This window comes from Carcharhinus amblyrhynchos, chromosome 4, assembly GCF_965287045.1.
Source record: "Carcharhinus amblyrhynchos chromosome 4, sCarAmb.v2.hapA, whole genome shotgun sequence".
Lineage (NCBI taxonomy): Eukaryota > Metazoa > Chordata > Chondrichthyes > Carcharhiniformes > Carcharhinidae > Carcharhinus > Carcharhinus amblyrhynchos.
Genome location: NC_137327.1, coordinates 28,440,877 through 28,455,629, shown reverse-complemented (window position 1 = coordinate 28,455,629; position 14,753 = coordinate 28,440,877). Strand labels below are relative to the sequence as shown.

The 14,753-nt window shown below is 38.8% G+C and overlaps 1 protein-coding gene across 1 annotated transcript in view; it reads left to right on the top strand.

Moving 5' to 3' along the window:
* Positions 1-14,753, top strand: part of tdrd12 (tudor domain containing 12) — a 110,388-nt gene that overhangs the window by 52,971 nt on the left and 42,664 nt on the right. The window contains exons 15-20 of the mRNA XM_080187222.1: positions 1,298-1,426; positions 4,726-4,843; positions 5,264-5,403; positions 8,092-8,294; positions 10,234-10,351; positions 13,934-14,148. Of these exons, the coding sequence (XP_080043348.1) occupies positions 1,298-1,426; positions 4,726-4,843; positions 5,264-5,403; positions 8,092-8,294; positions 10,234-10,351; positions 13,934-14,148 (923 nt within the window). The remainder of the gene's footprint in view (positions 1-1,297; positions 1,427-4,725; positions 4,844-5,263; positions 5,404-8,091; positions 8,295-10,233; positions 10,352-13,933; positions 14,149-14,753) is intronic.

Genomic DNA, 14,753 nt, shown 5'->3' with positions numbered 1-14,753 from the left:
TTAAGACAGTGCTAAAAAGGAACAATGATCTAGACTCAACTGATGGGCAGAGGGCTGAAAACCCAAATTCCTTCACTCCAGCATCAATTTTAGACCCAACATCACTTTCTTAGATTAAGTAAGGTACCATGAACAAACTCAAAAGTATCAGTCCAATTGGTATAATCACTGACGTAGGGCATGAACACTCCCCAAACTAAAACCAGGATAAAAAGATTAGATCAGAGACTGTCTGGCATTTGACTGTACCTCAAGCGTAACTTAGCAGCTGTGGTAATATCTAGTCAAAGAATCGGTTGGGATTTTATGAAGGAATAGAAAGGCACTGATTCTTCTAGAGGCTACAAGGATCTAATCCTACCTGTATTATCACAACAAGACTGATGACCCGGTCCCTCCTGCACACACCCCTAGAAATTGTGCTCAATTCCTGGAAGTGCGCATGCCAACTCCCACTAAGCGTATTCCAGCAAACTCAACTGAGAATACTTGAGACAAAATCAGGCAGAGTTGAAGCGCCTAGCAGGCTCAACCTGTGACATAATTTTGGGACAGATGGCTGAAAGTTTTGAGATAATATTTGTGAGAAGATGTAATGAGTTAATGGTTATGTTAATGAGACTATGATGAAATTAATGATTTAGGTGTGACATCAAGGGGTCGATGACCTAGAGACTCCACAGAGCCATATGCAGAATAGTCTGTGTACCAAAAAACATGTACTTTGAAATCTTGTAAACAATGTAAATAAATAGCTTTTAGAAAAAAACATACGTCAAGTCATTCATTGTCTATATTAGACTTCCACAAAAAAAGAGAATGGGAGATTTTTTTCCTCCCCTCCCTGTATTGGATTTATTGTGCTGTAAGATTTAGTTACATTTAACAGCTTTCTTGAGCCTGATACTACTTTTGCATATGGAAGCTGAAACCTTTTTGTTTAATTTAAAATTTAATTTTGTCATTTTTCAACTCTGGAATGAGAGCCACCATCTTGTAGCCTTAAGAGATCAACTAATTTTGGGTATTCCAGCAATAATATCCAAATCTTTTACAAAAGATTGCCATATTGAGTAAGCATTGCCAATAATAATAACTTGATCAAATCAAGAATATGTTTTCCTTTACAGAGAGAATCATGGAAAGGTACAGCAGGGCCTGAGAAAGCTGATGAGTTGGTGACATAATCGCAGTGTTTGCTTGTGATTGTCATAATTTCTGAAGTGTATTCAAACAGCAGAATATTTTTAAGAATTATTGTTGCAATAAGAATTTGTTCATGGAATTTCTTTATTAGGTTGTGCAGGTTTGTCTGGACTGTGAGAAGACATCATTTTTGCTGACCATGTTAGATTTCACCTCTGAAATTTTGCAGAAGACTATTGTCTTTTCTAATTGCACTGAGGAAGTGGATCACGTGTTCAAAGTAGGTACAATAGTTAAGACATGCATTCATTTCTTTGGGCATTTGAGTTGAGATTAAATTTAATCATTTCTGGTTGATATGAAATGTTGTTCTCGTAATAAAAGTGCCAATGTGTACATAGTTGTTTTGAAAACCTTTTAAGTTTGTGCACTTATTGCAGGGATGTAAGTTGTGTTGAGCCTTTTATATGTAATTGTAATATGGATAGGAGGCCGAAACCAGCCTCCCATCCATTGTCTCTATCTATACTTTCCGCTGCCTCAGCAAAGCAGCCACCATAATTAAGGACTCCCTGCACCCTGTACATTCTCTCTTCTACCTTCTTATGTGGGGAAAAAGATACAAAAGTCTGAGGTCACATACCAACCGACTCAAGAACAGCTTCTTCCCTGCTGCTGTCAGACTCATGAATGGACTTAAGTTGATCTTTCTCTCCATCTTAGCTATGACTGTCACACTGCATTCTGTACTCTCTTGTTTCCTTCTCTATCAATGGTATGTTTTGTCTATATAGTGCACAACAAACAGAAGTTTTCACTATGTTAATACATGTGACAATAAATCAAATCAAAGAATTACGATGCATGGTTCTTCAGGCACGTTGCACTTGGGAATATATAGGCATAGATAAAAGTTTGGTTGAAGGACAGAAAACAGTCGGGAAATATTTACGGGATGGCAGGTTTACTAGTGAGATGCTGCAAGGATAGTCGTGGAGTCGCAACTAATTTATAATCTAACTTGGATACATCGTACATGTGCTAACAGCACAAATCTAGCTGGGAAGGTAAAGCAGTGAAGAGGATCTGAGAAATTGTGGCAGGCTATATGCATTTTAAGGCAAGAAGATAGCAGATGAAGTATAATTGGCGACATCATTCACATGATTAGGAAGAAAATAAATAACAGGATATTTTTAAAATGGCAGCCAACTATTAACTGTTCAGAAGGTTATGGGTGGCATGGTATCACAGTGGTTAGCACTGCTGCTTCACAGCTCCAGGGACCTGGGCTCGATTCCTGGCTTGGGTCACTGTGTGGAGTTTGCACATTCTCCTTGTGTCTGCGTGGGTTTCTTCCGGGTACTCCAGTTTCCTCCCACAGTCCAAAGATGTGCAGGTTAAGTTGATTGGCCGTGCTAAAATTGCCCTTACTGTCCTGAGATGAGTAGGTTACAGGGATTAATGGGTAAATATGTAGAGATATGGGGGTAGGGCCTAGGTGGGATTGTGGTTGGTGCAGACTCAATGGGCCGGATGGCCTCCTTCTGTGCTGTAGGGTTTCTGTGGGCATCCTTTCTATGGATACGGGTGCCCTTGTAGGTGAAACACAAACACAACATGCATGTGTAGCAAGTAATTAGGAAGTCTAATGGTACGTTGGCCTTTATTGCAAAGGGAATGGCGTACAAGAGCAAGGAGGACTTTGAGACCTGGCTCTTCTCTAAGCACCACTGACTGGATTTTTTACATTGTCTGCACCAAGAACTCCCTATCCCAACTGCAGAGGGAGTCCATTGATAAAATGAGTAGCGAAGTCTTGTGTTTGCTTAGTAAAAGCAAAACCACGCCTCCCATATTGTCACAATCTGAAGGTACTGCTCCTTGAGCTTGTGCTTTCAATTCAGCTCCCTTCCCTGACAACATTTTGTCTCCTCCAAGACAAAATTATTTAAAATCTTTTTATTTCCGTTTACTTAATACAGATTTTAACAATTTAAATTCGTACTAAAACATATATATTTTTGTATTTATTCATGGGAGGCGGACATTGTTGACTAATCAGCATTTATTACCAATCCCCAAATTGCCCTTGAAAAGGTGGTTGTGAGCCACCCACCTTAAACTACTGCAGTCCATTGTTGTTGGAACACCAAGTGCTTTATTGTTGAATGATTTAAAAGTTATTAAAGGCAATATTTGTAAAAATGAATCTGGAATTATAAAGATAGCTTCAGGCTATCATCAGTTGTTATAAAAACCCACCTGGTTCACTGATGTCCTTTAGAGCAAGAAATCTGTGATCATTACCTGATTTGGCTTACATGACTGCAGACCCACTACATTATTGTTAACTCTGAACTGCCCTCTGAAATGGCCTGACAAACCACTCAGTTCAAAGGCAATTGGGGATGGGCAACAAATGCTGGTTTTGGCACTGATACCATATCACATGAAAGATTAATATTTTTACAAGTTTAATATTAATCTTTCATGTAATATGAACTTCAACTGAACTACAATTGTGCTCTGGTCTTATTGGAAAGAATAGAAAAATAAGAAATTCTCGCTTTCATTAAAGTTTGATATTTGAGCTTCTAACTGAATCCCATGTGTTTGTTTTAATCTTTATCTCACATTCTAGAACATTATTAAAAAGGTAATTATAATCAACAATTCTTGTTTCCTGGCTTGCTAAGAACCTACCTAGTGACTTCACTGCTGGTGAATTCCACAGATCACCTGTAGAGAGCGCACCAGTTTCAAAATTGCATTCGAATAGAGGAAATGGATCCTTTCCTGCCTGTTAAATCAATGTGGGGCAGTATCCTCAAAAGTTGGCAGCGAGCAGTGCCCTCTTGCCACTGACTGCTAAATCTGGGTCATTATCTCCTGACATGCTTTTCTATATTTTTCAGTTAAGAATTTGAATCTAAAGGATCCCATAACACTATTTGATTTTGCTCTTTTGGGCAGCATTTATTCTTCAATGAACATGCAAACAGTTTAACTGAACATTGATCATTATTGTTGGGCTACAAAATTATGGCTACATATACAATGCAATTCATTGTGTAATTTTTTTGGCTTGTCTACCCCAAAACAGATTTTCCCGAATTCAGGGGAAGCTAGATAAGTATGAGAGAAAGAAAAGGATCGATGGAAATGTTGTTAGGTTTAGATGAAGTGTGCTGCTGTGGGCGCTCACGTTGAGCATAGGCTATTCTGGCAGAATGACCTGTTATTGTGTTTTAAGTTCTATTTAAGCTGTTTTGGCCTTGGTCTTTTCTCCTTTTTCCTTCTTTCAACTTTATCTTTCATTCATTGGCTTTCCGTGTGTTTTTTAAAACTACAGTGGTATGTAGAGACTCTTGCCAAAGTAAGTATAAATGCAAAGCAGAACAACATCATCTGGCTGAATATCAGCAATCTAGCTGAAAGTATGTGAAATTTTAAAGGAGTAAGTTGGCTGGCAGCTGAATCTGAGACTCCTGCGCTGTCATGTAATTTTATAATTGTTGGATTATTTTAATAGTGCAGCCTATTTTTGAGCATCTTTTGGTCACATCTTTCTTCTAGGCTTTGGGCAGTAATTCACACTTCTGCATGAAGGTCCATGAAGGAATGAGCATGCAGGTTAACAATATAATGGACGAGTGGCATAAGAAATTCAATCCTGGCACGCATGTAATATTAGGTGAGCATTTTAAACAGTAAAGTTTTGAAATATACATTTTGAAGAGAAAAATGGTTATATAAAATGTTTGTGTTTTGCAAGCTGTAGGAAAAATTATCAGCTGTGTACACATTCTCCAGATTAGTAGTTAACATTTTATCTATGTGTTTAAAACTAAACATACACTCTAACAGATATACACGCAGTTGGGTTAAACAGTTTTTTTCCGGAGGTATTCAGAATTCCTTAAGAACATAATGAAAACTGATTTATACTTATTAACATGTGGTATGGTATATAACGTTTGGATATTTTCAATGTTACATTGTTAACCCTTTAAGAGTACCTCAAATATTGCTTGTTCAGTGTTGGAATTCACGGAACATTCTTTTTCATATATTCCGAATTGAATTTTGTTTTGAATATTTATTTCCCAAATAGTTACAACTGATAACTACCTCAAAGCCTTGAGAATCACAGATGCCACTTGTGTAATCCATTATGGTTTTCCATCATCTTGGGACATATTTGGAGCTCGTCTATGCTGCATGGTTGACAATTTTGATAATCTGATTGTGGAGGTACAGTGAACTGTTAGGAAAAAATATTTTAATTTAAAATGTACAAAAATCTCTTTAATGTTATCATTGAACTTCATGGAAGAGTTCAGCCTGCTTTTTTGGAATGTATTCCTTGTTCTATGTACTTATTGACTCTTAACCTTGGAGGAGTTTTAGCAAATAAAAGACTGCAATATGTAGACATCGACTATTTGAAGTGTTAAATCTGAATTTTACATCGTTCCTTTTTAACTTGCGTTTTGCTGGCAAAATTTGAAATTTTGAGCAGTTGATTTGTCTTTAAAAACATTTGGGTTGACATTTTGCAAGTCTGAGTCACTGTCATAATTATTGTTGCCTGGACAACATTTTTTTTCATGGCGTGTTAGTGTTACTGGCTAGGTCAGCATTATTATTGCCCATTCCTAATCATTCTTGAGAAGGTGGTGGCGAACCACCTTCTTGAACTGCTGCAGTCCATGTGGTATAGGTGCATTCACATTGCTGAGGGAAGGCCTTCTGGGATTTTGACCCAGCAAGAAAGAGCTCAATATTGTAGGGACCTAATTTATGTTCCTGTTTCTCCTCTCTCCCAAAAGGTTCAATTTTGAAAACTGCCAACAAATGTGGAACCATCAAATTTGAAAAACTTTAAGTCCCCCTTTCCTATGACATTCTACATAAAGCCTCTGAAGCTCAGTGTGAATTCCAAAGATTAATGATCCTTAGAGAAAATATTCCTTCTCATCTCCATCTTAAATGAGAGTCCCCCTTATTTAAACAGTGCTATCCAGTAGTTCTAGATTCCTCCACAAGGGAAACATCAAAGCCTCCTTAGAATTCAAGAAGAACATCTCTTATTCTTCACAACTCTAATAGGTATTGGCCCAACCTGCTGAATCTTTCCTCATTAGATAATCCCTTCATCCCCGGACTCAAGCTGGTGAACCTTCTCTGAACCGTTTCCAAGTTGGGAGTCAGTTCAGCTCAGTTGGCTGGACAGCTGGTTAGTGATGCAGAGCAATACCAACAGAGCAGGTTCAATTCCTGTACCAGTTAATGTTAATCATGAAGGCCTGCCTTCACAAGCTTGCTCCTCGCCTGAAGTGTGGTGATTCTCAGGTTAAATCGCTACCAGTCAGCTCTCCCCTGAAAGGTTACAGCAGCCTACAGTCATCTAAGACTGTGGCAACTTTATCTTGCCTTTGCCGATGCAAGTATATCTCCCCTTTAAATAAGGGGATCAAAACTGTATGCAGTATTCTAAGTGTGGGCTTGTCAATGCCCTGGACAGATGTAGCAAGATCTCCAAATTTTTATCTTCCATTACCCTTGCAATAAAACTAACATTCAATTTGCCTTCCTTAATCCTGTACCTGCATGCTAACTTTCCTGATTTAAGTATAAGGCCACTTTCATACCACAACATTCTGCAGTGTCTTTCCATTTAAATCATGTTTTGCTTCTTAATTCCTCCTGTCAAAGTGGGTAATCTCACATGTCTTCACGTTATACTCCATATGTCAAATTTCTGTCCACTCAGCTAACCTGTCTATCCTTTTGCTTTTGGAAATTGAAATACAAAATATCTGATTTTCCCCCTTGATCCACTTTGCTAGTTACATCCTCAAAGAACTCTAATAATTTGTCTAACACAATTTTCCTTTTGTACAATCAAGCAGAGTTAGCATGGTTTTATGATTTTCTAATTGTCTCCCACTGCTACCTTTATAACAGATTCCAGTTTTTTTCCCAAGGACGGACATTAGGCTAATTGACCTACAGTTTCCTGTTTTCTTTCTCCCTGCTCCCTTGCATAAAGGTAATATATTTGTGGCTGTCTGATCTACTGAGATCTTCCCAGAACCTAAGGAATTTTGGAAGATTATAACCACCATTTTTGCAGCCATTTATTTTAAGCAGCTGGGATGCAGAGCAAACAAGCCCACAGAACTTGTCCTTTAATCCCTTCAGTTTTCCAAGAATCTTTTCATTAGTGATAGTGATTGCTTGAAGTTCTTCCCTTCCTTTTGTGACCTGATTTTTGCAGTGTTGGTGTGCTTTTTGTGCCTTTATCATGAAGATAAATATTAAATACTTGTTCAAAGTCTCTGACATTTCCTGGTTTCTCGTTATTAATTCCCAAGTCTCATTCTTTTAAGGGACCAATGTTACTTGCTACTCTTTTTCTTTTTATATTTTTATAGAAGTTCTTATCACCATTTTTACTCTCATGCTGTAATTTCTCCCTCCCTCTTGTTCTATTAATTGTCCTTTGTTGTTTTCCGAAATGTTCTCAATCTTCTGACCTACCACTAAATATTCCAGCATTGTATGTATTTTCTATCAATTTGATACTCCAAATCCAATATTGAATTGTTGTTCATATTATTTATATTGTATATAATTCCCATACTTCACTATTATCTGTGCTACTTTTAAGCTGCATAAGAGTTTACAGTGGACTACTTTTGTATAACTGTTCAAAAATGTTTACTAGTTAAGGCAACCACAGTTTATTCCTTATCCATATTAGTAAACTGGCTATTGAAGAAATGAATGGGGATGATGTGGATTTTATAAATTGACCTTTGGAGTCTTGGAATGTGTACTGTACTCTATAGTGTTGGATGTTGTTTAGCACCTTTTAAAAAGCAATGCACAAATTTATCTTAAATTGTGTGATATAAAATGTTCTCTTAATACTAGGGATCAACTCTTCAAAGTCAGTCAATCATACTACTGACGGACAAAAATGCACCACAAGCAGCTTCTATTCTGCACTACCTGGAAAGAACAGATGCTAAAATTCCTAAAGAGCTATATACATTTATTTCTGACTTGAATAACACAGATGACATTTGTTATGAAAAATCTTTATGTAAATATCTTAAAGCATATGGAATCTGCAGGTAAGAATTTCATAGAATCCCTACAGTGCAGAAGTAGGCCATTTGAAATATTTGCTTTGTGGACTTGAAAATGGGAAAAAGTCTAGGGAGCTACAGCGATAAGGCAGCTCCATCATTCTTTGGGCAGAGATTTCCATTTGAGCTTGTGTATTTTTTTATAACTGGGGGAAAAGCAACAAACTAATTGATTTACAGCAGATGATAGAGCTGGTAATCAGACTAATCTGAAATCTGAGTTCCTGACAGGTGCTTGATAAAGTATTTAGTTGATTTAGAGTTTTTTCATTTAGTTGACTTGGTATGATTCCTAGTATGGAAATGAAAACTTTCAAATCAATGGTTATAATCCTCTTTAATTTACACACGTAGTGTACAACAATATATATTAAGTGGATAAGCTAAAACATCCATCATGTCTCACTAACTTGTTTGAGTTTTTAGAGGAAGTAACAAAGATGATTGATGAGGGTAAGGCAGTGGATGTTGTCTACATGGACTCCAGTAAGGCTTTTGTCAAGATCCCTCATGGCAAACTGGTACAGAAGGTGAAGTCGCATGCAGTCAGAGGTGAACTGGCAAGGTGGATACAAAACTGACTCCGTCATAGAAGACTGAGGGTAGCAGTGGAAGGGTGCATTTCTGAATGAAGGGCTGTGACAAGTGGCTGTCCTCAAGGATCAGTGCTGGGACCTTTTGCTGTCTAATATATATAAATGATTTGAAGGAAAATGTAACTGGTTTGATTAGTAAGTTTGTGGATGACACAGAAGTTGGTGCAATTGTGGATAGCGATGAGGACCGTCAGAGGATACAGCAGGCAGTTGGAGACTTGGGCGGAGAGATGGCAGACGGAGTTTAATCCAGACAAATGTGAGTTAATGCATTTTGGAAGGTCCAATACAGATAGGAAACGTACAGTAAATGGCAGAACCTTTTAAGATTAGTGATAGGCAGAGGGATCTGGGTGTACAGGTACACAGGTCACAAAGTGGTAAAGTAGATGGAGAAGGTAGTCAAAAAGGTATACGGCATGCTTGCCTTCATCAGCGGGGAATTGAGTTTAAAGACAAGTCATGTGGCAGCTTTATAGAACCGTTAGTTCGACCATACTTGGAATATGGTGTTCAATTTTAATCCCCACACTACCAGTAGGATGTGGAGGCTTTGGAGAGGGTATAGAAAAGATTTACCAGGATGTTGCCTGGTATGGAGGGCATTAGTTATGAGGAGAGGTTGGAGAAACTTGGTTTGTTCTCACTGAAGTGATGACGGTTGGGTGGGGTGGTGACCTGTTGGAAGTCTACAAGCTCATGAGGTACATGGACAGAGTGGATCATCAGGAGCTTTTTCCCAGGGTGGAAGAGTCAATTACTAGGGGGCATAGGTTTAAGGTGCGAGGGGCAAGGTTTAAAGGAGATGTACAAGGCAAATTTTTTTACACAGAGAATGGTGGGTGCCTGAGAGGGGAGGTAGTAGAAGCAGATACAATAGTGACTTTTAAGAGGCGTCTTGACAGATACATGAATAGGATCAGAATAGAGGGATATGGTCTCCTGAAGAGTAAGGGTTTTTGGTTCATTCGGGCAGCGTGGTTGGTGCAGGCTTGGAGGGCCGAAATGCCTCTTGTGCTATAATTTTCTTTGTTCTTTGTTATCACCTGAAGTTTGTTGTAAATAGTTCAAAAATTATTGACTCCAAATGGAGCATTCAGGGCAATAACCTTGATTTAATCATAAATGAACATTCTTATTTGATGGTCTAACCCAATTACAGCAGAGTACACTTGTCCACACTACTTTTCTGTTACAAAGGGTTCCCTGCTATTGCACTCATCATGCTGATGTAGCAATGTGGTGGGCACCAGAATTTTCTTCTTATGAGCCACTTGATGTAATACTCAACCTGCACCATCTGTATCAAATTGATAACGTTCTGTGTTTTTTGTTCGCTTCAGGGAGAACAAAACATGTCCAAGTCGTCATAAGCTTCATCAAGAAGTGGACAAACCGCGATGTCTTTCAGCTGAAAAGAAATTGCCTGCCTCAGGATACATTGAGGTAAAATTACTTGTGATTCATTTCCATGCTTTGCCTTGTGAGCTGGTTTTGAAATTTTGTTTCTTTGTAGAGTTTTCACTTTTTGTTTGAATTTATTTACTTGTCATTAGAAATGTAAGCATTATATCTACAATGCTATTCTCTGTGAATGTTTGTTTTATGGAATGTGGGCATGGCTGGCAAGGTCACATTTGTTGCCCATCCCTAATTGCTCTTGAACTGAGTGGTTTGCTGCACTAGTTCAGGGAGCAGTTAAGAGTCTGGAGTCACATACAGGTCAGACCAGGTAAGATTGGCAGATTTCCTTTCTTAAAGGACATTGGTGAACAAGATGGATTTTTACGACGGTCAACAATGGCTTTGTAGTGAGCTTTTTAATTCCAAACTATTAATTGAATTTAAATTTCACCAGCAACCTTTGTGGGATTTGAACCCACAAAGATTCAGAATGTGGGCCTCTAGATTACAAGTCTAGTGAGGTTGTCACTATGCCACCATTTCCCCCCATGTCACAGTAGCTTAGCAATTAATGACTAGTTTCATTATAGCAACTTTAAATTCAGTTAGAAACTAATTTTTGTCATTTGAATAATGAACTATTTATCTCACTTTAGCCAAGAGGCTATAGGAACTTTGATTTTTTTTTGATATGCAAGTCAAACACTACATCTTGGTTTATAAGTTTCTTAATTGATCAATATGGTTCTTTCTATCCATGCACTTGTAACAGGCAAGTTTATATTAATGCAGCTTGCATCATTCTGAGATAATATATTTAAGGATACTAATATTGTGTTTGGTATACAGAAAACTAACCCCCATCACTAACTCTTCACTTGGTCGCACCATTGGATTCTGTATCTTGCACCTAAACATCTGGGGATCCTGTTCTCTTGAAAGTTGGTATTGAAGCAGCTCCTTTCCTTGTGCTCTATTTTCCCCATTCTTCTATTGATCAAGCCTTATTAAGTGTAAATGATGTATTTACATTTTGTTCCATAGGCATGATTGGTAATGAAAAGTCTGTTTGGTGCCATAATTGTCTTCGGTGGTACAATAACTTACATTTATAGTTGCACACTTAACATAATAAATTATTCCAAGGTGTTTCAAACAAGCATTCTCAACCAAAATTTTATGCTAAGCCACAGAAATATTAGGCCAAATGACCAAAATCTGAATTATGAATTAGATTTTGGTGAACAACTGAAAGCAAGAAAAGTTGGGAGGTTTAAGAAAGACATCGAGAATTTGGGGCCTAGGCAGCTTTATGCATGACACCAATAGTGAGACGGTGCTTAAAAAGTAAGCACTGAAAAAACATAAATCTCAAAAAAGGCTACCATTCCCTGTCCCTATTTAAGAACTTCCCAACTCATTCAAAAATGGCTTAGCAGCTTGGTGCAAAAGCTGAAAAAATAGTGAAGTATATTTGCAGGAGTCCTAGAGGCCTACAGCATCGCAAAAGACCAGTCAAAGACAAACCACCCAACTATTCTAATCCCATTTTCCAGCTCTTGGTCCATAGCCTTGTATGTCTTCATTACAAATGCAGATCTCAGTATTACTAAAATGTTATGAGGGCTCAGTACTGGGACCTCTCTTTGTAGTATACATAAATGACTTGGAAGAGAGTATAGGTGGTGTGATCAGCAAGTTTGCTGATGACAGGGTTGGCGGGTACGGAACTGGATTGTCAGGTGATACAACAGGATATAGATAGGTTGGTGCATTGGGCAGATAGGTGGCAGATGAAATTTAATCCTGACAAATGCGAGGTGATGCATTTTGGAAGGAATAATGCAGAGAGGAGCTATGTGATAAAAGGTAGACAGATTAGGAGTATAGACATACAGAGGGACCTGGGAGTGCAGGATCACAAATCCATGAAGGTTGCGTCACAAGTGGAGAAGGTTGTTAGGAAGGCGTATGGAATGTTAGCCTTTATAGGAAGGGGTATAGAGTATAAAAGCTGCCGTCTAATGCTTCAGTTGTACAGAACGTTGGTTAGACCGCATTTGGAGTACTGCGTCCAGTTCTGGTCACCTTACTGCCGGAAGGACGTGGAGTCTCTGGAAAGGGTGCAGAGGAGGTTTACCAGGATGTTGCCTGGCATGGAGGGGCTGGGTTACGAGGAAAGGTTGGAGAAACTGGGACTTTTCTCCTTGGAAAGACGGAGATTGAGGGGGGACATGATAGAGGTATATAAGATACTGAAGGGAATAGATAGAGTTAATAGTGAGAGACTGCTCCCTAGACTGGGTACAAACACGAGAGGTCATGATTTAAGGGTGAGGGGGGAGAGGTATAATTTGGAAGTGAGAGGAAGGTTCTTTACGCAGAGAGTTGTGGGGGTATGGAACGCGCTACCGAGTAGGGTGGTGGAGGCAGGAACGTTGGACTCGTTTAAGGTTCAGTTAGATAGACACATGAGTGAAACGAGGATGGAGGGTTATGGTTATGGTACATTGGGGAGACCATGCAGACGCTACAACAACGGATGAATGAACACTGCTCGACAATCACCAGGCAAGACTGTTCTCTTCCTGTTGGCAAACACTTCAGCGGTCACGGGCTTTCGGCCTCTGATCTTCAGATAAACGTTCTCCAAGGCGGCCTTCACGATGCACGACAGCGCAGTCACCGAGCAGAAACTGATAGCCAAGTTCCGTGCACGTGAGGACAGCCTCAACCAGGATCTTGGGTTCATGTCACACTATTTGTAACCCCCATGACTTGTCCGGGCTTGTAACATCTCACTTACTGTCCTGCCTGGGGACAATACACATCTCGTTAACCTATGCTTATTGCCACCTCCACTCACGTTGTCTGCACCTTTAAAACTTGATTAGCTGTGAAGACTTGCATTCCAATCAGTATTCTATAAACTGAGTCAGTGCCTTTCTGTGCCCTGTTTGTGATCAGAACTCCCCACTCACCTGACGAAGGAGAGCGCTCCGAGAGCTAGTTGTGTTTGCTACCAAATAAACTTGTGGACTTTAACCTGGTGTTGTGAGACTTAGAACATAAGAAATAGGAGCAGGAGTAGGCCATCTAGCCCTTCGAGCCTGCCCCGCCATTCAATAAGATCATGGCTTATCTGTCGTGGCTCAGTTCCACTTTCCCACCCTCTCCCCATAACCCTTAATCCCCTCGCTTATCAAAAACCCATCAACCCGCGTCTTAAAAATATTTAGCAAGGCAGCCTCCACCACTTCAACGGGCAGAGAATTCCAGAGATTCACCACCCTTTGAGTGAAGAAGTTCCTCCTCAACTCCGTTCTAAACCGCCCCCCCCCCTTATCTTCTTACTGTGTTTTACCCCAGTCCAATGCCAGCATCTCCATATCAAAATGCAACTGGCCAGCAGAAGAAATCTTTAAATCTGCTTTCTCAATTGTAATAAAATATTCCAAAACTGATGAGAAAATATTCTATATTTTGAGAGTTCATCAAAGGGAAGAAAAATCTAGATTGGTCACGTGGGTATTTATGGCCATCTCTTTATCTTGAGGATGGATGTATAATCATGTTGTGTATTGTGTATGAAAATAATTTCCTCATGAACTGAAACTTCTCTAGATTATTCCAACATGTATCAGAGATGCTTCCAGTTTTTATGGTAGAATAATACATCACAGAAGTAAATGGGAGGATCCTCCTGTTTCGATGGAAGAGGACTATCTGATGCTGTTGAAGGACATGGCTGATTACTACTCTAAGGAGAACCACAGGAAACCGGTCGAGCAATTGGTGGTTTCTGTTCTATATGGATTAAAGGAAAAAATATATAGCAGGTAAAGTGAGAAATTTTATTTTCATTGTTGACAGTAAAACTTTAAATTAACAGGCATATGAATTGTTCAGACCAGAATATGTTGTGGCATCTGAGATCCAGTAAAATAACTGACTAAAATTATGATGGTTGAATACAGTCTTTATTCTTTAATTTGAAGGTGAGATTGTTAAGTTAAATTTTTTAACCAATGACATGAAATGTATCAAACCTTTGATAACCTCACACTTCTGGTGTGTATTTCAGTTTATGCAAAATGGCTATATAATCACTCTAGTTTAATATTTTGTAACTGCACAATGTGATGACCTAGAAATTAATACCAGCAATATATCTTCAATTAAGACTAATGATTTACAATTTATGACAAAATGTGGATATTGTATGAATTGAAACTAAAAGTGCTATTTGTGGTCCTATATTTTGTAATACAATACTGTAATTCATTTAAGAATCAAAACTGGTTCATAGTTGTGGTTGAGGGTGCAGCAATAAAATCTTACAAATAACAGATTGGCTTTGGTGAGAGGCAAATTTGGCTTGGGTAATAGAGAAGCATATGAGAAGTGAGCAGTGAGAAGGAAGATGAGAGTTTTCAGGGTTGGG